Source organism: Alexandromys fortis, unplaced genomic scaffold (assembly GCF_014885135.2).
Source record: "Alexandromys fortis isolate MF-2015 unplaced genomic scaffold, M_Fortis_MF-2015_v1.1 scaffold_86, whole genome shotgun sequence".
Taxonomy (NCBI): Eukaryota; Metazoa; Chordata; class Mammalia; order Rodentia; family Cricetidae; genus Alexandromys; species Alexandromys fortis.
Window position 1 is genome coordinate 3,627,258 of NW_026067965.1, and position 23,847 is coordinate 3,651,104.

At 47.5% G+C, this 23,847-nt stretch overlaps 1 protein-coding gene across 3 annotated transcripts; it reads right to left on the bottom strand.

The window, feature by feature from the left end:
• Positions 1-349: 349 nt before the first annotated feature.
• Positions 350-22,260, bottom strand: Vps33b (VPS33B late endosome and lysosome associated). 3 transcript variants are annotated; one of them, XM_050153929.1, is made up of 24 exons: positions 22,122-22,260; positions 21,854-21,999; positions 17,464-17,544; positions 17,131-17,192; positions 16,214-16,263; positions 15,838-15,905; positions 11,245-11,290; positions 8,500-8,594; positions 7,721-7,825; positions 7,242-7,338; positions 6,975-7,052; positions 6,720-6,793; positions 6,251-6,337; positions 6,066-6,156; positions 5,768-5,842; positions 5,505-5,569; positions 5,332-5,386; positions 4,542-4,588; positions 4,048-4,180; positions 2,947-3,020; positions 1,524-1,625; positions 1,290-1,365; positions 1,062-1,178; positions 350-719 (listed from the first exon to the last, which is right to left on the bottom strand). In XM_050153929.1, the coding sequence occupies exons 2-24, from the start codon at positions 21,947-21,949 to the stop codon at positions 640-642; spliced, it is 1,854 nt and encodes a 617-aa protein (XP_050009886.1). In that variant the 5' UTR covers positions 21,950-21,999; positions 22,122-22,260; the 3' UTR covers positions 350-639. The 3 variants fall into 3 exon arrangements, 1 of the variants encoding a protein (XP_050009886.1); XR_007593902.1 differs by lacking the exons at positions 350-719; positions 1,062-1,178 and having other exon boundaries at positions 2,947-3,033; positions 21,854-22,236; XR_007593903.1 differs by lacking the exons at positions 350-719; positions 1,062-1,178 and having other exon boundaries at positions 1,321-1,365; positions 2,947-3,052; positions 21,854-22,237.
• Positions 22,261-23,847: the final 1,587 nt, after the last annotated feature.

The following is a 23,847-nucleotide window of genomic DNA, read 5'->3' on the forward strand; positions in this document are numbered from 1 at the left end:
GGCCTGCAGACAGACAGAATATTGTATACATAATAAATAAATAAATATTAAAAAAATAAAGTAACAAAAACCAAAACAAACGAAAAGAGTGTCTCTTTAAGTAAGAGCAATAATAAATTTGTTTTCAGAAAAGCATAATGAACCACAGAATCTTAGAAATGGAAAGGTATTTATTTGCTGACCAGAGTCCACCTCGTCCATTTACACTTGAGGAAACTCTGGTGCAGAGCAAGCTGGTTGACTTACTAGGAAGAACTGAAGGGGTCCCAGAGTCCAGGCCATAAAGCATGCAAAGCCCTCAGGACAGCCAACCGTGTAAAGAAGGGAGTGTCGGGGACTACAAAGATGCTGCGCTTGAGAACAGAGGCTTTATTTACAATAATACTCAAACAGGATTTAGCAAAGGATACCTCTCCTCATACCTTGGCAGCATGGGCTAGACTTCATGAACAAAAGAATATCCTGGGGGATGGGACATGAATTCTCTCCTCAGACATATTCTCCAAAGCCCGAAATTAGTTCCAAAGTCCCCAGCTCTGAGCAGTCTGACTGGGAGATTTTTCTAGCAGGTGAACTCAAACACCAGCATCCCACTGGAGTCCACAATCAGGAATGACTTCGACACTGGCCAGGTAAACTTCAGGCTTTCATCTCACTCATGGCTTCCATGAGGCGAGCACTGTTTGTAACGGCTGTTGTCAGAAAGATGAATCTGTACCCTAAGAGTCAAGACAAGCAGCAGAAGTGACTAAACACAGATCTTAGGTCCCAACAGAGCAAGTCCACAAGTTCCACAGTGCCCCAGGATAAGAACGTAGGTTTACAGGCACAGAAACATCTAGACCTGCCTGGGCAACAGAGTAAGACTCTATTTCAGTAACAGTCTTTTGGGCACTATAATGTGCCACGCCTGACGGGTCTGTGGCTCCCCTGCCCCCTGCTACAGCAGGCCAAGGGACGGCTATGCAAGTGGTACCACAGCCAGGAGGAAAGCCGTCCCGTGCAGGGACTGTGTCCCCAAGGACCCATGCAGACCTGATCTTACCTTTCTGTTCTCTTACCTTTCTCTCTGCCCAGAAACCGCAAGGCTGATATCTCCGAGAATGTGCAGCCCCCCAAGAACACTACCAAGATGAGGCGCAGGGACTCACTGGAAGCTTTGTCTTCCTTAGCCATGTCTGTGAAGGTCAGAGTAGAGTCCCATCTTCATTCACACGTGGGTCCCAAGCACCAGTGCGGTGTCCAGCCTACCCCCCTTCCACCCCTGCGTCACTAACAATGCCACATACCTGTGAAGGCAAACTCAGTGCAGTTTAGCAGCCGCACCACCTCGTCAAGGCCCTGCCAGCTCCGCCGCTCCAGCACCTAGGAAGGTATACACACCAGTTTCAAGTCTGAGAGAAAAGTTTAGGAAAAGGAAAGGAATAGCAGCAAGACTCAGGTTTCTTGCTAGTAACCTGGGAAGTGAACTGGGAAGCATAAAGAATGACTTAGGAGTGGAAGCAGAAGTGACTCTTTCTCACCTGCTCAATGAGTCGGCAGCTCAGAGGCACATAGGCACCACTGAAGACATAAGCCATGTCTCGGGGCACTTTCAGGTCATACTCCCCGTCCACACGTGGGATCTGCAGAGCAAAGGTACTGCATTAGGCAGCTCACAGCTCTGACCTTTTAAAGGTATGAAAAAATAGCACACTGGCCAGGCAATGGTGATTTTAATCACCATTTTAATCACTTGGGAGGCAGAGGCAGGTGGATCTCTGTGACTTCAAGGCCAGCTTGGTCCACAGAACTGGTTCCAGGACAGCTAGGGCTATTACACACAGAAACCCTGTCTTGAAAAACCCAAACAAAACAAAATTAAAAAAACTTAAAAAAGTAGCACACCCCAAGTTCACATTTTACCTAGAGGGAGCCAGCAAAGGTCTGACAAGACAACCATTGCATTAAATACCTGCTTCTTCTTCAAGGGTCCCTCTGCTCCCTGTGAAGGCACTGGGTGGAGGGCTCTTTTCTAGTTCCTCCCTCTAGGCCTTTCATAGAGAGCAAGGAGCCCAGCCTTCTCAGTGTTCCCTAGCACTGCCAGGTGCTTTACATGTTTATTAAACAGTGCTTCTTTACATTTGTCTCATGCTGTAAAGTTACCCAAGGACCTTTATAAAAATACCATTGGTTTAGCAGTTGAGGGCACTTACTGCTCTTACAGAGGACCTGGGTTCAATTCCCAGCACCTACAGGGCAACCCACAACTGCAGTTCAAGGGAATTTAACACTTTCTTCTGGCCGCCACATGCACTGGGCTATATGAAAGAAAACACTCAACACATGTAATAATTTTGTTTGTCTTTTTCGAGACAGGGTTTCTCTGTGTAACAGCTCTGGCTGTCCTGAAACTCACTCTGTAGACCAGGCTGGCCTCAAACTCACAGAGATCTGCTTGCCTCTGCCTCCCAGTGCTGGGATTAAAGGCACCACCTCCCTGCAAATAAAAATAAGGAGATGACTCAGTGGACAAAATCACTTGCTACAAAAGGATCTGAGTTCAATTCCCCAGAACCCATGTAAAAGCTGGACCCACAGCACAAGTGCATTTGACCCCAATGCCCTATGGGGAATTGGGAACAGACAAAATCCCAAAAGCTAGTGGGCAAGCTAGATTGTCCTACACAGAGAAAAAACAACCAAGACTTCATCTCAAATGAGGTGGAAGATGAGGACTGACCCTGAGGTTTTCTCTGACCTCTCCATGTGCACTACAGCACACATATATCCACATTCATACACATGAATGCATGCACATACACATACACCACACACACACACACACACACACACACACACACACACAAGAATGAAATACAAATGACATACAGGTTAAAATGGACTAGAAGTACACTATCAAGAAACAAACAAGAAATGTTTCCCATCCAGCCTTGTTCCACATACCAAATTTAGTTTTTTGCTGATGGCACGAAAGTTGCTCCTCTTGGCCAGAGAACTGAAGGCATCCGTGATCTTCCCTGGGGAAGAAATCTGTGCTGGGTTCTAACATCTACAGATTCACGACACCATCGAGGGTAAAAAGAACAATATACTAACACCCTGTGCCATCTTTCCTGCCACTGAACCCGTTCCCTACAGTTCCCTAGAACTGACCAGGGCACACAGCCGACCTCTCCTCCTCTACTGCTTCTCTTCTACAGAGTACCAGCTGCCCACTCAATGTAGCATACATGGTGACCTTAATTTCTAGGGCAGGCATCAACTTCAGAATAAAATCAACCTAATGTACTGAGGAACTGTGAACAGGTCAATTTCCCTAAGCTTCAATTCCTTTAGAAGAAAAATAAGGAGGGGCTGGAGAGATGGCTCAGTGGTTAAGAGCATTGCCTGCTCTTCCAAAGGTCCTGAGTTCAATTCCCAGCAACCACATGGTGGCTCACAACCATCTGTAAAGAGGTCTGGCGCCCTCTTCTGGCCTTCAGGCATACAGACAGAATTTTGTATACATGATAAATAAATAAATAAATATTTAAAAAAAAAAGAAGAAGAAAAATAAGGAAAAACCCACCTTCCTCGTGGAGGATTAAGAGAGAACACATATGTCAAGTCAGCACATGCTAAGTTTGTGTGGTGGTTTGAATGTAACTGGTGCCCATGAGTTCATAGGGAGTGGCACTATTAGGAGGTATAGCTTTGTTGGAGTAGGTATGACCTTGTTGGAGGAAGTGTGTCACTGTGGGGGTGGGCTCTGGGGTTTCCTATGCTCAGGATACCAAGCATCTCAGTTGACTTCCTGTTGCCTGCAAGATGTAGGACTCTCAGCTCTAGTACCATGTCTACCTGCATGCTGCCATGCTCCCTGCCATGATAATGGACTGTATGTAAGCCACGCCAATAAATGTTTCCCTTTATAAGAGTTGCTGTGGTTATGGTGTCTCTTCACAGCAAAAGCTAAGTCAGTATACAGTATATGGAAACTACTCTTAGTAGTAACTAAAATGAAATCATCCCTCCCAGTCCAGAGGCAGGGCGATAGAGACTCACCTGCAGCCTTGTCAGTCACGAGCTTGCTCACTTTATTCTCCACGGCTGTGAGGGTGTCCCCCGGAGCCTGCTCTGTTAGAAGCCCAGCGCGACGAAGATTGGAAAAGGTTAGCAGGTGCTCAGGGCCATAGCTCTAAAGAAAATTTGAAGTCAGTTATTTACGGAGTGCACACAGCCAACCAGCACTGTTAGTGATACAGGGGTGAGGAGGCCACAGCTGTGCTCTGCAGAGCCCACTGTGTGTAGCCATAGAGCTCGTGCACGCAGCAATAACGAAGAGGCAGAAAAAGTAGCAGAAAATGTTTTCTTTTGTTTTTCAAGACATGTTCACTCTGTGTAGTCCTGGAAATCACTCTGTACACCAGGCTGGCCTCAAATGCAGAGATCCTCCTGCCTCTGCCTCCCGAGTGCTGGGATCAAAGGTGTGTACCACCACTTCTCAGCATTAGATACAACTTTAGATGGAAAGGGAAATTATATCCTCCCAGCCTTACCTGCAGATACTGTGTTTTCAGGAATCTGTAATCCTTGGGGATCAAACCTAGGAGTATGTAAAAGAAGGCAGGTATGTTAGAAAAAAAAAAGTCTGGCTGAGGACCCCAGAAGCGGACAGCCAAACCAATCAAACAACACCATAACCAAGAAGCAGGACTGTGATACCCTTGCTTAGGACGTAGCTGATTCCAAATGGACAGCTTAATTTAATTTGCTTAGTAAAGGTGGAGCCAGTGTCCTGGTCTAAGGAAGATCTCTGAGCCACAGGAGCTGAGGAAGGCATACTGAACAATCATCATTGTCAATCACATGGGGGAACCTGAAAGCTGTGACAGGAGGAAGGCGGGACTTCCTGTGCATTCTGGCTCAGCGACAGGTATCAGAACTGAGTTACAGCTATCAAGACAGAAGCTGGGCTTCCAATCACAGGAAGGGGACCTAGAGGCAGAACGTGTCTCTGGGTAGAGCAGCATGGCTCACTGAGCACTGAAACAGTCAACAGTATGAACATGTTGCCATGAACAGCTGCAGAATTTGGGCTTTATGGAAGTACTTATTTTATTTTTTAAAAAGCTTTCCCGGTCCTAGAGTAGTTTTACCAGGAAGCCTTACTGAAGCCAGGTCAAATGGACTGAAGAGGAAAATGCCACTGCAAGCCTATGACGGGCATCATGGAGCAGACTGAAGGTGGTCTAGTTAGAGCTGGACATTAAGTTCCCCTATGACCCAAAACAAAATCAGTTCTTTTGTTTCTGAGAGATATTTCTCCATTTGACCTTTTGGGCTCACCATTCTCAGTGATGGACAGAAGGCACATGAGGCGAAGGCTCTCTATAGGAGACACCTGGACAGGAAGGAAGGGTCAGGGGGATGGATGTTTCAGGATGCGTGTTCTTCTCTTTCTTCTGTTTAGGCCACCCCACCTCTAAGCCCTCCCGCAGCCTCCCAGCACACACGCTCACCTGACGGTCTATGTGTTCTTCGATGTAGCTGGTACTCTCTCGGATGTTGAAGCCCTCCAGCAGCGCTGTGAGAGGTCAGAAACAGCCTGTCACTGGGGATCAGCTGGCTAAGATCTGTCTGTCTCCTTATCTTTCTCCATCCTTGGGGTGGGGCATTCTACATAGCCAGCACTGGCAGCTGGAGAGACCAGAAAGCATCTTTTTGGGGGGCTGGGAGCTAGAGGGGTAGGAGCAGAAGAACCTGGTGAGGCTCCTGCAGTTACCATGCTCAGTCTTGATCAGCTCCTGGAAGTCCTGCTTGGTCTTCTTCTTCATGATTGATTCACAGGCCCCAATGTCTGCAGGAAGGACAAAAACTCATTTTGCTGGTTCTAGAAGGATAATCTTTGACTGCCAGAACAAAAACTTCATAAAGGAAAATCCATAAGCCCTTTTTCCTATTTGAAACCAAATGAGACTACCTGCCAGGAGCACAGCTATCTTGGAGGAAGGTAATGGCCTTCAGCAGCATCCCCCTGGAGGACACACATCACCTTCCCTTACCCCCAGGCTAGCACCTACGGAGACTCAGCAGGCGATGCTCCTGTTTTAGTCCCTTGAGCTCTTGAGACACGAAGTTCTTCATCTGCTTTATGTCCATGCCTCTCCGGCGCTGTGGAGATGTCACCATAGGTCAGCACCCCAAGAAACCTCCATTCTCTCTCAGACACAGGAGGCCAACAGAGGACCAGGGCTTGGGGCCTTACATCATACTGGGCCTGCAAGTTCCGGGCCTTCTGGCTCAAGAAGCCAAAGACATTGGAGAAGTGCTCGTTACGGATCTCATTGAACACCTGTGAGAGAACAAGACAGGAAGCATTTACAATGTCAGAACTGTACCAGGCCCCAGCCTGCCTCATGAGTACAATAACAACACAGGAAGTGCTGCACTAGCCAAAGTGTGACCGGAGTCGAGCTGGTGTTAGAAAGTGGGTATCGGGTCCATCTACTATGGTCTGGATCTACTCTTTTGGGCTTTTTATTTACTTCTGGATTTTGAGACAGCGTCATGTATAGCTGAGGCTGGCCTTGAACTCTTGTTTCATCTTCCCCAAGAGCCACCTGCAATGCCTGGTTTGAGTCTGATCCTAATTGATGGGGAACCTCCCAGGGATCTGGACCCCAGCCTCGTGCAGCAGTGGTCCTGGGTAAGTACCATTATACCTGTACCCTCACCTTGTCCTCAGCATTGAGTAGCACCTTCAGGCTCTTGTCAGAAGATGTGACTTCTGGGCCAAAGTCGACACTCCCTGTGAGGGCAGAGGGGACAGCTATTAGGAACTCCACTGAGGCCTTCTCCTACTCATTGCTGACCTCTGTTAACAGTCTCCTATCGTCCCCCGGCTCCCTTCCAAGTATTGCCCTACTATGGGAGTCACCAGAGGCTGGGGTCATCCCCTTTGTCAAGATGCAGAGGATCACAGCACTCACCGCACTTGATTCGGAAGGTGTCATCCACCAAGCCCTCGTAAACCACTTGGGAGCAAAGTGCTGTCACAAAGTCCATGTCTGAAACCAAGACCCAGCTGTGAAGAGTCCCCAGACCCAGCTTTCTATTCAGTTTGCTCAACAGCAGCTCAAGGACTTCTCACAGGTGCCATGTTCACAACCCATATGGAGATTCACAGCCTGTCCTTCACGACCCAACCGTGCCAGCACACAGATTCCAGAGACAGGAGAGTGTTGGGCAACACCTACCTCTGTCTAGGAGAAAGATGTGTCCAATTTCTGGTCTTCGACCTTTGGTTTCACTGTCCTCCTCCTCCTCCAGTTTCCTCCACAGATCATACGACATCTACCAGAGCCCAAGACCACCTCAGTTTTGTGTCCCGGTCTCCAGAAGCCCCATACTTACAGAGGACAGTCTCCTCCATACTGTCATGTCCCCAAGAAGGAGAGAGTTAACTGTGAGGAATACGAACCTATTCTCCCATTTGCTTCTATCCTCCCACACCATGGGGGGAGAGGGGAAGATGCTCTCCTGCCCCAAAGAAAGAGATTTAGGAATGTGACCCAGAAGCTGTTGGCCATGCAGACTTTCCTCTTAAGGAAACCAGCCTGGGGCATAAGAGCAAGAGAATGAAGATTCCTATGCCACAGATATCCAGGGTAACCTTTGCTGGGTGAAGGAAACAGAAAATGGGCTTTAAGGACAAGAGTTGTGCTCACGCTCTTACCTTGGCACACCTGCCAATGCCATAGCAGTTAGGGAAGGGTCCATAGAGCGTACTGAGAAGGTGCAAGGCCTGGGCCACAGTGTTGATCCAACGCTGATCACCTTCCTGCAGCGGCCACATGGGCCAAAGACCCATGTCAACTCATCTGATACAGTGGAAAATGGCTAGCCTAGATCCCCTGGAGCGGGAAGGCAGTGTCTGGGGAATGCCTGGGAAGTTCATTTTATGAACCCCTGTGAGAGTTAACCCTGACAGTCAACCTGATGGAGCGGAAAGCACTAGGAGAGTAGTAAAGCTGACCCTGGCTGTACCCGTGAGGGTGTCTCCAGAGTCAGGCTACCATCTAGCTGTACCTGTGAGGGTGTCTCCAGAGAGGACTGACTGCAGGGTAAGACTGGCTGAGGGGAACAACCATCCATGACCAAGTAAGTCCCCAGGCAGGATAAGGGAAGAGAAGGAGAACGGCTGCTAGTGCAGGTTCTTGCTCTCTCTGGCCATCATGAGTTGCTCTGCTGTGCCCTCAGACACCATCAACTGAAATCCCTGATATCACGAGTGAAAGCAATAAATCCTTCTTCCTGTAAGAGGCTTTCTCAGGTGTCTGAGCACAGCAATAGCTAACAGGGTCCTGACAGATGTTCTATCCAGGACAACCTGCAGCCTTCAACTGTGAAATCACTGTCCCACACGACAATTATAAGGGGTGGAAAAGATGTCAATATTTCTAGTCCACTGGACCCCATAAACCCTAATACCAAGATTCCAGGGCCCTTCATTACCAGGAAGTAATCCCTGAAAAATTCCGGCAGCTCCATGCTCAGCAGATCCACATCCAGAGGCAGCAGAGAGAAGGCCCACTCGTCACAGCTCACATCTGGGGGACAGAGAACATCGGCTTTCAGGCAGATGGTACTTGGTTCCATGCTAAATGAAAATCTGCTATGCTATAGCCATGCAATCAATATTTGAGTGCTTGCTATATGTCTATTATTATTATTATTGGTTTTTTCGAGACAAGGTTTCTCCGTAGCTTTGGTGCCTGTCCTGGAACTAGCTCTTGTAGACCAGGCTGGCCTTGAACTCACAGAGATCTGCCTGCCTCTGCCTCCCGAGTACTGAGATAAAAGACATGAACCACCACTGCCCGGCTTATATGTCAATTAGTACAGTTAGTACTGGAGACTCAGAGTAAGAAACTGTCTGCTTTTAAGGAGTGTCTAATGCTGTCATAGAAGGAGACATGTATACAGCAGCTCACAGTGCAATGTTGCAAGTGGTGGTTTATACTAGGGGGCCAAGCACAAGTGTTAAGAAAACATACATCTGGTGCTGGAGAGATGGCTCAGCGATTAAGAGCACTGCCTGCTCTTCCGAAGGTCCTGAGTTCAATTCCCAGCAACCACATGGTGGCTCACAACCATCTGTAATGAGATCTGGTGCCCTCTTCTGGCCTGCAGGCATGCATGGAGGCAGAATACTGAGAATATTATACGCATAATAAATTTTTAAAAAACCACACATCTGCATTTGTGATTCAGCAGCTAATACTGAAATGCACCTACATGGAGGACTACATTAAGCACTGGGGAGACAGTGAACAAAATGGGCTCCCTCCCAATCCTGTGGAATGGACAAATGCAGCAGACAAATTATGATACAATATTTATTACAGTTATAGGCCCCAAAAAGGGCTTGTGGTGTAGAATACACGCTTTACACAGATGAGCCCCTGGGTTCTAGTTCCAAAACAAATCGGGAAAACTATGAGCACAAATATTCCAGGGACTAACCACAACTAAGGGTAAAGGAATGACTTCCTGGCTCACCTAGGCTACAGAGTGAGTGCAAAGGCAGCATATGTAACTCAGCGAAACTTTGACTCAATATAAGAAAGTAAAAGAGACCGGCTGTGATGGAGCACACCCTTAATCCCAGGGCTTGAGAGGCAGAGGCAGGCAGATTTGAGTTCAAGGCCAGCTAGTGATACATAGAGAGACACTTGTCACCAAAAAAATAAATAAAAAATAAAAAAGGAGCCACAATATAGCTCAGTGGTAGAGCACTTGCCTAGCATATGCAAGGCCCTTTATACAACACCCCGTACTTCAAATAATAAGTAAAGCCAAGTCTGGTGTCACAGGCTTGGACACGCTACACAGGAAAGGAGGCAAGATTACCAGCTCAAGGACGGCCTTAAAGCAGGTGGCATAGGAGAGTTAGCCTGAGACTCTACTTGGTTGTGCTTATCCATAGCTCCCCTGGCCCTTACGATAACGCACTCTGCCGTAGTTCCTTAGCTTGCACGTCCTGTTCACACACACTCCTCTCCAAACAATGGACCCTCAGAACATAGCAACCTCAGAACCCCCTCTAACTTTCACCTGCACTGGACTATACCCACTCTCATCTCTGAACAACATTAGAGGTTTCTCCACCCCTCGTAACAATCAAATTTTGACAGTTTCATTTGTACCAGGTACAAAGACGGGCTTTATAGAAGGGCTGATCTGGCCTGAACTGCATACTCGAGTGACCTCTTAGAAAAACTCCTTTTTGCCATCTTATGCTTATGTGTAATTAGGAACATATAAGACTAAAATTAGACAAATTATGGGAAGAGATATGGGCAATCGAAAAGATAAATATATGACAATGTATCAATCAAAATGAAGAATCACCCAAACTATGAATCTGTTACCAGCCTTTCCTTCCTTAGACCCCATAAAAAGAGATAACAGGCCAGGTGCAGTGGTGCACACCTTTAATCCCGGCACTTGGGAGGCAGAGGTAGGGGGATCTCTGTGAATCTGAGGCCATGGTATACATAGTGAGTTCTAGGAGAGCGAGGACTATATAGGGACCCAGTCTCAGAAAGAGAGAGAAAGCCTCTGTTCACTAGCCTGGCGACCTTGAGTACCCTCACTCAGGAGCTGGCTGACAATCTTGATGTGTACCTCTCCATAATCCGTACTCTCACTGAACTCCAAATTAAGTTTCCTGGCTTCTTTTGCAGATATATGTCAGCCCTTATTTTCAATCCTTTGGCTAAGGGACCCACCAGGAATACCTGATCTACAGAAGGAAATGCCTCCCCAAAGGAGTAACAGTAGAGCTTAGAAACCGAGGAAGACGGGGTGGGGAAAATGCTCAGGGTAAAGCACAGTCTTAGCAAGAGGCAAAGCAAGCGCAAAGCCCCGGTGATTAGAAGGTAACATGTTAAGGAGCCGCACATGAGGCTGAAGGCAGAGGAGGGAGTCAGACTGCGGGAGACACAGCAGGCCATGCTGGGGAGTCCGGGGCCACCTGTGTCTGGTGGCCATCTTAGAAGCAGCAGCTGGGCATTCTTTCCTCTGGCCCTAGCCTCCCGTGCTGTTCTCGTCTGGGTCCTATTCCCAGTCTCATTCCCAGGAACTTCTCACTAGAGCAACGGGAGTAAGACCCAGGGAAGGGGCTGGGAAGTGGAAACGGGAGTTCTTTCTTTCTTCATGTGCTCTCTGCCTTCACTCACACTCAGTCCCTCTCACCTCCATAGATCCCCTCTTCCTCAAGCACCGTCTCACATGCATAAAACTGAAAGAGAAAAGTCAATTAGCCGAAGAGGAAATGTGATTAGTAACAACTTTATTCTGTTCTCCCCCTGCTTTTTTTTTCTCCTGATGGTAGATGTGATGGTGACATTGACTGTCAACCTGACAGGATGAGAGGCATCCAAAGATTAGTAAAGCACTCTGCTAGTGTCTGTGGGGGTCTCCAGAGGAGGCTACATCTTGATCTGACCTAACCTAGGTCTGACCTCATCAAGGACTTAATCCAGCAATGGATTCAATTTTAAACAGACTAACAGACTGGTGCAACTGCAGAGGGTGGGGCCTAGCTAGAGGAAGTAGGTGAATTGGGGGACCCTGTTCACTTCCGGTCTCTGCTTTCCGGGTGCCATGAGGTAAACAGCTTTAAACAACAGAAATAGAGCTAGTGTGATTAAAGGGTGCGCCTTAAACCCCAGCACTCCAGAGACACGGGCAGGCAAATCTCTGCATTCGAGGCCAGCCTGGTCTACAGGGCAAGTTCCAGGCCAGCCAGGATACACAGAGAAACCCTGTCACAAACAAACAAACAAACAAAACCTAGAACTAGTTAACCATTGACTGAAAACTCTAAAAATCCAGAGCCAAAATAAATCTTCCTTTAAACTTCCTTGCAGGCTTACCTGTCACAATGATGAAAATCTGAATAGCACACTGGGAATCAGAGCCAGGCCTCAGTGGAGAGCGGGGGCACACACCTGTGATCCAGCACTCAGGAGAGGGGGGGCACACACCTGTGATCCAGCACTCAGGAGTGGGGGCACACACCTGTGATCCAGCACTCAGGAGAGTGGGGGCACACACCTGTGATCCAGCACTCAGGAGTGGGGGCACACACCTGTGATCCAGTACTCAGGAGAGTGGGGGCACACACCTGTGATCCAGCACTCAGGAGAGTGGGGGCACACACCTGTGATCCAGCACTCAGGAGCGTGGGGTAGGAAGACTGGGAGTGCCAGGCAGCTTGTGCTGAATAGTAAGTTCTAAGCCATCCTAGGCTAATTAGTGACATTCTGTCTCAAAAACAAACAGGGCCAGTGGGATGGCTCAGCAAGATTAACAACTGAGTCTGAACCCTGGGCCCACAGTGGAAGGAGAGAACTGTCTCCCCAAAGTTGGCCTCTGGTCTCTGCTAAAGTACCATGGCACCTGCTATCCCCATGTGCATGAGTGGGGTGCACACACACTAATTTTTCAAAACAACTGGGGCCTCACACAAGCTAGCAAACACTCCACCAACAAGCTACACTCTTGGCCCTGTTCTTTCCATTTCTCCGGAGTTCTTCTGCAGTAGGCGCCATGTTTGAATACAGTATGAGTACATCCTCTGAGCGCCCACTGTTAAATTAATCTCCTCTATGAGATATGAAGAAAGTACAAAATGGATCTAATCATGGTGTCCAGAGGAAAGTCTTTAGACTTCACAAGGATTAAGTAAGGTCATTAGCGTGCAGGCTCCATGACTGAATACTGGTGAGTTTACAAAAGGAGGCAGAGATCAGGGCACACCCATGTGCTCTGTCTGTCCACAAGTGATGGTCTGCCTCACCATAGGACTGCTGGCAAGACAGCCATCACCAGACACGCCCCTTCAGCCCTAAGCCTACGGAGCCATTACAGTCTCAGGTGGTTCATGATAGTAATAGAAATAACCCGAAGTCAATAGTGAGGACATTAATCACAGACTCCGCAAACTTATCAACTTAGAATGGACCACTAAAGGGCAGGAGAGATGGCTCCGAGGTCCTGAGTTCAATTCCCAGCAATCACATGGTGGCTCGCAACCATCTGTAATGAGATCTGGTGCCCTCTTCTGGCATGCAGGCATTACATGTAGGCAGAACACTGTATACATAATAAATAAATCTTTTTTTTTTTAAATAAATCTTAAAAACACGGACCACTAGACCCACCCAGCCCCAAATTTTATTTCTCTTTCATTTGTACTTATGTATAATGCTTTTTCATCTCCCTTAGAAACCGGGAAACCTTATAAAGGAGTAGGCATTTAGCAGTCTTTGAGGGAAGGGCGGGGCTGGCACAACTAGGAAAATTGGCATGCAAGTGTTCCAGGAATCACAGAGGAGAGAGGGGGTGGAGTAGGGAGTTCTATTTAGGACACACACGAGGCCTCTGGAAACACCGATGGACACACTGATATGTTGAGATCTGGCCCTGGAGTTAATGACATATATACTGTATTTAAATGGTTTGTTTGGCAGGTGGATCTCCGTGAGTTCAAGGCCAGCCTGGTCTACAAGAGCTAGTTCCAGGCCAGGCTCTAAAACTACAGCGAAGGGCTGGAGAGATGGCTCAGAGGTTAAGAACACTACTTGATGTTCCAGAGGTCCTGAGTTCAATTCCCAGCAACCACATGGTGGCTCACAACCATCTGTAATGAGATCTGGTGCCCTCTTCTGGCCTGCAAGTATACATGCAAGCAGAACACTGTATATGTAATAAATAATCATATTTAAAAAAAAAATTAAAACTACAGCGAAACCCTGTCTCGAAAAACCAAAATAAATAAATAAATGGTTTGTTTGAGGTGAACACGATGAAGTAAGCCTGTAATCTCAGCATTTTGGGCAGGAATCATAAATTCAAGGTAAGCCTAGGCTATACAGTAAGATTCTATCCCCCAAAATGTCAAGCTTTATCCAAGAAAAAAAAATAAAGAGGAGTCAGAGATAGTAATGCACACCTGTAATCCCAGCATACCAGACTTGGAAGAGGGAGAAGGATCAGGATCATAGCAAGTTCAAGGCTAACCTGAATTGCAGCTGTCTTTAAAAAAAAGTGTATGTCTGCATGTGTGTGTGTGTGTGTGTGTGTGTGTGTGTGTGTTACATGAAGAGGGTAAAGGACAAGAGTCCAGGGAAAACCAAAACAAAAATGGTACAGAGAACAGAACAAGGGAGAAAACACTGAGAAGGAACAGAACAGCAGCAGAAAACCGGCGCCTGCACCACTACTATACAGGAGTGTGTGTTGGCAGGGACACACAACCAGTGCCCGTACCACTACTATACCAGAGTATGTGTGGCAGACCTTGATTAGATCCCCTAGCACCCTACACCATCCCTGCCCCAACTCCCACAAAGAGACAGATTACAAAGGAAGTTATGGATGTCACTTCTTTTTTGGTTGTTGTGTTCAAGACAGGGTCTCTGTGTAGCTCTGACTGTCCTGGAATTCACTCTGTAGATCAGGCTGGCCTTGAACTCACAGATATCCAGTGGCCTCTGCCTCCCAGTACTGGAATTAAAGGCATATGCCACCACCACCTGGCCAGAAGTCACTTCCTTTTTTTTATTTTTTGGTTTTTCGAGACAGGGTTTCTCTGTGGCTTTGGAGCCTGTCCTGGCACTAGCTCTGTAGACCAGGCTGGTCTCGAACTCACAGAGATCCGCCTGCCTCTGCCTCCCGAGTGCTGGGATTAAGAAGTCACTTCTTAAAACTCCCAATTCCACAATGCTTTCTTTGGCAGCCATTTGATGACAGACCTTTTATTTAGTAATCACAGATACGTAAGAAGAAGACAGCAAGCCACTGGCCACTTATCCCAGTTCTGTTGCATAATAGTTTCCTCTGAGACTGAAACTCAGTCCTCCAGGGAAGCTCTTTAAAACATCAAGTAAACAACAAAACAGCTTGAGGAAGTCCCTGAAACTAACCAGATTCACTAAGGCCCTCCCTCCCAAGAGTATAGATACAATAAAGACTACCTTGAGTCAGTCTTAGCTAAGCCCAGCTTCTTGGAAGAAACAGAGACCAACTGAGACACTTGAAATCAACACTTTCCAACCCATTGTGCTGCCTGCAGACTGTAGTACACTCCAGGTTTTTAGCTTTTGTGACTGTCACTCATACTAGGGATGAGATTTGGTAAATATGCACCTGTCATTGAGTGATGTGGGAGTGTCATATCAATCTGTTGATTTCATTGGCTGAGCAATAAAGAAACTGCTGGCCCTGATAGGTTAAAAGATAGGTGGGCAGAATAAACAGGATAAGATGCTGGGCGGAAGAGGAAGTGAGGTCAGACTCTGCTCTGCTCCCGGAGAGACTCTGCACTCAGGAGCACAGACACCATGCTCCACTCTCACAGGATGGATGAAGGCTAGAATCTTCCCGGTAAGCGCACCTTGGGGTGCTTACACACATCATTAGAAATGGGCTAGTCCAGGTGCGAGAATTAGCCTGTAAGGGCTAGAGTTCATGGGCCAAGCGGTGTTTAACTGAATACAGTTTGTGTGTTGTTATTTCGGGCATGAGCTAGCCAAGCGGCCGGGGTGTTGGGGACGCAACCCCGCCGCTCATATTTCAACAATTGAGTCATTTCTGTTCCTGTAAGTAATCCCTTCCATATTCCTGTAAATAACCCCAATAAAACTCATTGGTTCACCAAGGTGAACTTCAGTCTGTCCTCAGTTCCCTGTCTGTGGTGAGTAGATGTTTGTTCATATCTCCCCAACAAGCAATCCTCCTGGTTCACTCTCACAGCCCCCCTCTTCTAGGATCCAAACTCACCTTCTGAGGTGTAAAGATGACTTTATATTTTCTAATTCGGCCTGCCAGTTTGTCAGCATTGACAAGATCTACAAAGAGAAGGAGTGCAGCCCAGCAAGCCATGGGCCATCTGTTAGACAGGAAACAAGGAAGCAGAACTTCCTCCCCTTCCTGATACCCCTTCCTGCCCTTCCCTGCTAAGATCTTGTTTTGTAGCACAGGCTAGCCTCAACTTGGGTTCTTTCTACCTTGGTCTCTCAAGTGCAGGGATAATAAATAGACACCACTATATCCAGCAGGTCTTTTCTTACTGAAGGATTCTATGGCCAAGGCCCTTCTAACTTGCTCACCTTTCCCCTGCTCTTAGCTCCACAGAGTAGAACCATGGCTCACTTACTGGCAATGTAGCGCATATTCTTGATGCGGGGTCTGACCAAGAAGCACAATCTATGGATGAGAAAGAAACAGGAAAGTTAGGAGAAACCATGAAGATGGTGATAGAATCTAAGAAGAAATTAAAATGAAAACAAGTCTTTAATCATTCGCCCTTCTTTGACCAGGCCTACAGATCTCTGAGCTAACCATGTGCCACCTGCAGAAGCCATTTCTCTTTACAACGGGTACAGTGTGATGATAAGAGTGCCTTATTGGCTCCATGGTAGACCCAGGAGTTCCTGTTCTTCAACAGCTGGTGATCCAATGGTCAAAACTGTATATGTGTGTGTGTGTGTGTGTGTACGCATGTGCCACAGCTTGTGTGGAAGTCAGAAGACAACTTGTGAGAATAGGTTCTCTTCTTCCACCATGTGGGTGAAACTCAGGTTGTCTGTCAGGCAGGGTGGGAAGTATCTTTACGTACTAAGCCATCTCATTGACCCTAGAGGCTCTATTTATTTATTTCTCTGTTTATCATTGTTGTGTATGTGTGAGTGCAGGGACTCAGGTACAGTCAGAGGACAACTCTGCACAGTAGATTATCTCCTCCTACCCTTCTGTGGGCCCCAGAGACTGAACTCGGATCCCTGAACCTGCACAGCCAGCATGTGCTTTACCCACTTCCTGAAGCTGAACCATCTTCCAGCTACCCCTGGAGGTGTTATAGGAGAGTAACAATTTTTGGATGAGGAATAATTCTAGTTGTAGATAATAGACAATAACATGGAGGAGAGGGAAAGAGGACAGAGTGGGAGGAACTGCAAAAAGGAAGACTAGCAATCTGCACAGGGTATTGCCAACATGCAGGCCCTGTGGTTGCGTATTTGAGACAAGGACAAAGCAGGGCAAACACACCCTGGGGACCTCGCAGACACTCACTGTTCATTGGCGCTGAGGACAGGCTTGTTCTCCACCTTGTACAGCTTGTCCACTTCATGTTGCTACAGAGAGGATCCAACAAGAGAGTGGAAAGAAGAATTGGAAAAGCCCAGGCATAACACAAAGACAACACAGGAATGTTTAATCCCAGAAGTCAACCATCCCATCCTTCCTTACGGTCAATGGAAAAACCAAATGAGAAGCTAAACCCAAGCATCTTCATCAGTCCCCTGCTGACCTGGCCCTGTGACCTTCAGGACTGGTTGTGCTCAAACAGAAAAAATGCTTAAAGAGGAAAAGAGGGCAGGAGTTCCCCGAGAAAAGGGCTGGTACCTTCAGGATGGAGACATTAGCAATTCGATCCAAAGGGCTCATGAGATCTGCCTCAATGAACAAATCCTTCTTTCCAGGAAGCTGAAGGAGAGAAAGTAGGATTGATCACTCAGAGGTCCCAGGAGCTCCCTTCAGCTGGGACTTTGTCTCGGCACTCACTTCACGAAAACCTGGCCTTGAGTTGAAAGGGCATCAGACATGCAGCTGAGCACCTTAGCCACCATCTCCATTCACCACCGACACTCTTCACATATAAAAACTCTCTCACTTTCTCAGCTTGGATCCTTGTCACTAAATTGTGACTTTGGTCACTGTCCCTCTTCCCCACCACCTCTTCTACTCTGCCTCTTAACAGTGTCTCATTTCCTAACAAAGACAAACTCAACAAAAGCCCACCTTGCATCCTGCAAACCCTTTAACTAACTGTTAAATATTCAAGTGGCATTTTTCTTTTAGTTACAAAAATGCCACACTTGATGCAGAACTTAGAAAATCAAGGCAGGGCTGGATGTGAGACACAGTGATACAGTATGTGTGCTGTGTGCATGAGGTGCAATCGCCATTGCTGAAAAAAGAAAGGAAAACCCCAGACAGTACTCACATATCCACCTTTCCACACCTCCTGCGTGATACCCACCAGTGATTCCAGTACCAACACTCTGGGTGCTGCTCTCATGTGGACAGGAGGTTACAGTGACAATCAGTGATAGGAAGGGATAAGTCATTGGAAGGTTCTTTCTGACTAGGCCTGAAGAGTTGATAGTGACATTTACAGAACAATCGAGCGAGGACCAGGGAGAGAAGGGTGGGTGCAGAGAGGAAGGCTGAGCAAGCAATTCAGATGGTTAGTGCATATGGTATGGGAATGGCAGGTCTCAGCTGGGGACGTCTGACAAGGCCTGGACACATTCTGGATTATCTGGGAGAGGGTGGAAGGCATTTAGTGCAAAAAGGTTAGGAATGCTGCTAGGCCACCCAGTGTACACGACAGGCCCTACAACATGGGGTTAGTACACTCACGATGCCTGCAGTACCAAGAATTCATTATGCCAACACAGAAGAAATTGTGGGGAATGGTTTGAAACAGAACTGGGCATCAGGGCTCCAGTGCCAGTAGGTAGGGAATTTGGACTTGATCCTTAGAGGAACAAGTCTACAATAGAAAACTTTTGTGCACCAAAGCACAAATCAGCCAGAAATTTTAGATGGCATGGGCAGCTATGAAAAAAAAAGTTGAAGAGGTGAGAAGCTGGAGTTGGGGGCTCATCTAGAAAGTTAACAGACCACGAAGTCAAGCATGTAGCAGTGAGGACATGCTTCAGGCTGGAGGTAGTATGAGCACAATAGATGAAGACAAACATGAGATGTATGTGTGTGCACAACGTATGTGAATGTGTGCGCCATGTTGTGTGTAGTGTGGATGTCAAAGGACAATGTGTGCAGTTCTCTCCTTCCACCTTTCTGTGGGTTCCAGGAATCAAACTCAGGTCAGCAGGCTTGCACACACAAGTGCCTTTACCTACTGAGTCCTCTTACTGCCCCACAATAAATAGTTTTCAAGCAGGGCGGAGGTGGTGGCAGTGATGGTGGTGGTGGTGGCAGTAGCCGGTAGCACCCACCTTTAACCCCAGCACTTGGAAGGCAGAGACAGGTGGATCTTGGGAGTTCAGGGCCAGGCTGGTCTACAGAGAGAGTTCCAGGACAGCCAGGGCTACACAGAGAAACCCAATTTCAGGAAAACAAAACAAGAAAACATAGTCTCCATGTTTGAAGGACATCAGCAGTGTTAACACTGCATATGCTGGCATGATAGGAGTAGAAGTGGTTTTGTTGTTGTTTGGTTGGTTGGTTTGGTTTTCTGACACAGGGTTTCTCCTTGTAGCTTTGGAGCCTGTCTAGGAACTTGCTCTATAGACCAAACTGGTCTTGAACGCACAGAGACCGTCTGACTCGCAAGTGCTGGGATTAAAGGCATGTGCCACCACTGCCGGCTGGAAGTGTTTTGTTTCAATACTTTCCTTTGTCTCCTACATTTTCTTTATTGTACAAGGGTTGCTTTTAAGGTCATATATGAGGAAGTAGCCACAGGATTCAACCTTCCAGGTAAGTGTAAGGGAAATGACAGCCACGGATGATTTTAGTATACCAAGCCTGAATAATAGTTTCATTGAAAAAGACATAAGTCAGGCTGAGGAAATGGTTCAGTGGATACCGTACTTGCTCTGTAAGTAAGGAAACCATGTAAATGTCAGGTGAGTGTGGGGCCACTTGTAATTCCAGCACTCTCTAGGCAGAGAACAGAGCTCTAGAGAAAGCTGCCTAGCTAGACCAGCCTGCATCAGCAAGTTCCAGGTTCAACTAAGAAAATCTGCCTCAATGAATAAGGTGAGCAGTGACTCAGAAAGACTCCCAATGTCAACAACCTCGGGTACTCCACACGTGGACATGTGTCTATGCCCATACACATGCAAACACGCAGTCATACATCACACACACCAGAAATTAGTACAAGGAGGGAATTACTGCCCAGAGATTCCCTGTGACCTTGAGTTAAGTTTCTATCCCTGGTCTCACCTACTCTCCAGCACTTATCTCCTCTTCTTCACACACTTGTTGAGTCACACTTAAGTGCAAATCTCTATGCCAGCATTATGGGACACACAAAGGAGAAATAACATATGGTCCTGGATCCTCTGAGGTTGGCCCATATTCCAAGTTTCACCCCAGCCCACTAGTCAGCTACTCCTTTCCTCCCTCTCTCTCCTTCTACCCCCTCTCCAGGGTTACAGTTGAACCCAGGGTTCCAAAGGAGGACAGCTAAACACTGAGGCCCATCCACAGCCCATCACTACTAGACCTAACCTCACTTAAGCTCTAAAGCAATCTACTTCCTCCACCTAGCTCTTCCTCTAGATGTGTGTGCGTGTGAGTGTGTGTGTGTGTACCCGTATGTACATGTGCGTGCATCTTTGTGTCTACACGTACTACACTTGTATGTGTGTGCCTTTCATTTTTGTTCAGTGTTGACACAAAACATTCGTCAAGCGCATGCTCTGTGGCTGTCTCTAAGCTAGGTACTCAATGTTGGGCCTATAGTGCAGAACAGAGCCAATTCCTAAACCCGAGACCCCGCCAAGCCGATGAAGAACGCAGACAATAAGCCAACTACTGCAGCGACAGTAGCATCACTTGTTTCCTAGTAACGCAGATTAAAGGGGCATGTACACTTTGCTCCTCCCTCAACATTTACAACTAATCAACAGCTTTGAATTTTCTTCCCCTGTAATTTATACATTTATCACAAGCCACGTGTGCCGGGAAATCCCTGTAAGGCCAGCGCTTGGTAGGCTGGGTCAGAGGGGTTGTTGGAGGCCAGCCTGGAATACACAGCCAGACCCAAAGGAACAAAGCCGAAAAACAAAACCCCACCACTTCCCCTCGCTTCTACTGCCACCGACTTCTTTGTGGGCTTTTGTTACTTGAGTTGAATCAGGGCTCTCCTAACTGGCCTTACTGTCCACTTGCTCCCCTTTACAAAGCACAATTGCAAACCGCAGGTATTGCTGCCTGCCACAAATGTGTGCAGGTCTTCAGCCTGCGGGGTGTAATTTTGTTTGCTTGTTTGCTTTTCGAGGCAGTTTTCTCTGTGTAGCCCTGTCTGTCCTGGGACTCACCCTGTATGATGCCTTCAGAGGTCTGCATCCCTCTGCCTGGGGATGAATGAATGAATGAATGAATGAATGAATATACTGGAACTAAAGGCGTGCATAACCACGCCTGGCTCTCGGGCTGTGTAGTTTTCTTTTAGACGGGGTGCAGTGAGTAAAACCTGGGACTGTGCACAGGCAATTGTTTAACCACTGCACCATATTGCCAGCCCCTACAATGTGACTTCTGCCCTCTTTCTTCCCTGGTCTCTCAGCTTTGTCTCTGGCAGCCCCATAGCCTGAATGGAACACGCTCCTCCTACTCAAAAGAAAGGATGTTTATTCTTCAAACTCCAGACACCAGGAAACCCCCCAGATCACCCCAGCTGCGCGTTTTTTTATTCTGAACTCCTCGGGAAGCCTAGCATTCACTTACCACCCGATACCCGAGGCGTCATTGTTTCATGGGGCACCTCCTGGAATGTAACTAGTGGCAAAGGTATTTCAATTCTATTTCCACCTCCAGTGACGCCTGGCACAAGGGAGTCTTCCTCCTGCACGGATGCTGACGGTTTCCACTTATTTATCAACCGACTACCCTTTGGTTTTTCCTGTCGAATGCCCCCACTCTGGACCTGCCGAGGACGCTCCAAGGAAAATACCAAGGGACTCAACGAGGAAGAAGTCACATTGAGGGCCACACTGTTGACGCAGGAAAGGAGCCAGGCGTGGCCGGCACTGACCTGCTCCAGCAGATAGATGAGTTGGTCTCGAGCCAGCCTCTTGAGCATAGAGAAGTCAGGAAGCTCGGGGGCATCCAGTCGATGGGGGAAAGCCATGGGAGCGGTCACCGGGGCCACCGTGTGAGAGCAGCAGGACGGTCTCTGTTCTGAAGGGGCCGGCGACAGCCCAGGGTTAGCGCCGGTTGATAAGCTACAAGCCTGGGCTGGGGGACCCAGGACCCCCGAGGGGCCCTCGCTCCTGGGCCGCACTAGAGGGATGAATAACCACCTCCCGGCCAGACGTCTGGCGACTCTTCCTAGGAGACCGGCAGCCACGGGGCCCCGCCCAAGCGCACACTCTGCCTGTCAGCAGGATTCCCAACTGCACGAGCGCGCCGGGACAACCCGCCTCCAAGCCAGACAAAAACCACTTCCTAGACCTCCCGGAAGTCCGGTTCTCCCGGTCGGCGCTCAGAACACTGGGAGAGGACGGCGTCCGGAAAGGGACATTTCAAAACAGGAGGCGACGAGTTAGGTTTTTTACGGGTATACTTTTATTTATGTGCGTGTGTGCATGCGCGAATGTAGGCCATGTGTGTGTGGGTGCCTGCAAAAACTAGACGAACGTTCCATACTTCCTGAAGCTGCCGCTCTGAGTTGCCAGACGCAAGTGCTGGGAACGCTCTTGACCGCTTAGGAGCTTTCCAACCCCATTCGTGACCAGAGTTTTTTCCTTGGATAAAGAGATTATACCTTGTTAATTGCCTATTCGTCAAACTCCAGATCCCTGGGAGGGATACATTTTAAGAATACAACAGACTAAATTGTAGTTCCGTTCAAGTAGAGATTGAGCCCTTCCTGTATTTTAAATTTCGAAAAGTGGGCGAAATCTAATCTGCAGAATACGGACTGCTGGAGTCCCAACTGTCAATCTAGCCTCTGACTATGCAGTCCTTGGCTTCCTGGTGGTAGAAGGTATATGTGAGCTTGAGCAGTTTGGAAAGGGGTGAATATGTTGGACTATGAAATTAAGGATTGCCGGTTGTGACCTTTGGATATCGGAGTTCTAATTTGCTAATGGCCGTTATGGGAAAAATAAATAAGCTTGTGGCACAGTCATGCTACAAATGAATAAAGAGGCAAAACAGAAGTACCTCCGTATGGTGCTACTTACACAGAGGTTCTGTTTTTGAGACAAGGTCTCTGCTTTGGGATAATCCTGCATGCTGTGAAGATGTATTCCTCTCATTTGGTTCGTAAAGAAGCTGTTTTGGCCTATAGCAAGGCAGAATAAGGCCAAACAGAAAATACAGAGAGAAGGGTGGAGATGAAGGAATCAGTTGGCGGGGAAACAATATGTGCTAGAGAACAGGTAAAGTCAAGAATCCACGTGGAAAAATTTAATAAAAAGTGGGTTAATTTAAGTTGTAAGAGCTAGTGAATAAGCCTGAGCTATAGACCAAACATTTGTAATTAATATAAGCTTTTTATGTGGTTATTCAGGACATGGCGGGCAGGACTCTGTTTATAGGTCTCAACCATGCTGTTGCAGATAGGAATTGACTGAGAAAATACATAAATAGGAAAGTATGGGGAAATGGATAATGTCTAAGACTTTGGGCTTTTTTTTTTTTAAAAACAAAACAAAAACAGGCAGTCTGACATCTTAACAGGTGTCTGTAAATCCCAGCCCTTGGGTGGAGACAGGATCAGTTCAAGGCTATTCTGTCTCCGAGAAGGAAAGGAGGGAGAAGGTTGAGGTAAGCCGGGGACAGCTCAGAGGATAAAGCGTGATGACTAGAGTTTGGCTCCCCAACACCCACAAAAATGCTAAGTGGTCATGGCATCCCCTTAGTAACCTCAGCACTCCTTAGCCAGAGGCTGGGGATCCCTCAGGCAAGCTATCTAGCTAGCCTAACCTAATTGCCTAGTTTTGGGTTCAGCAAAAGACCCTGCCTCAAAATATAAGCTGGAGAACTAGCAAGGACTCAACCTCAACCTCTGGACGCCTCCCA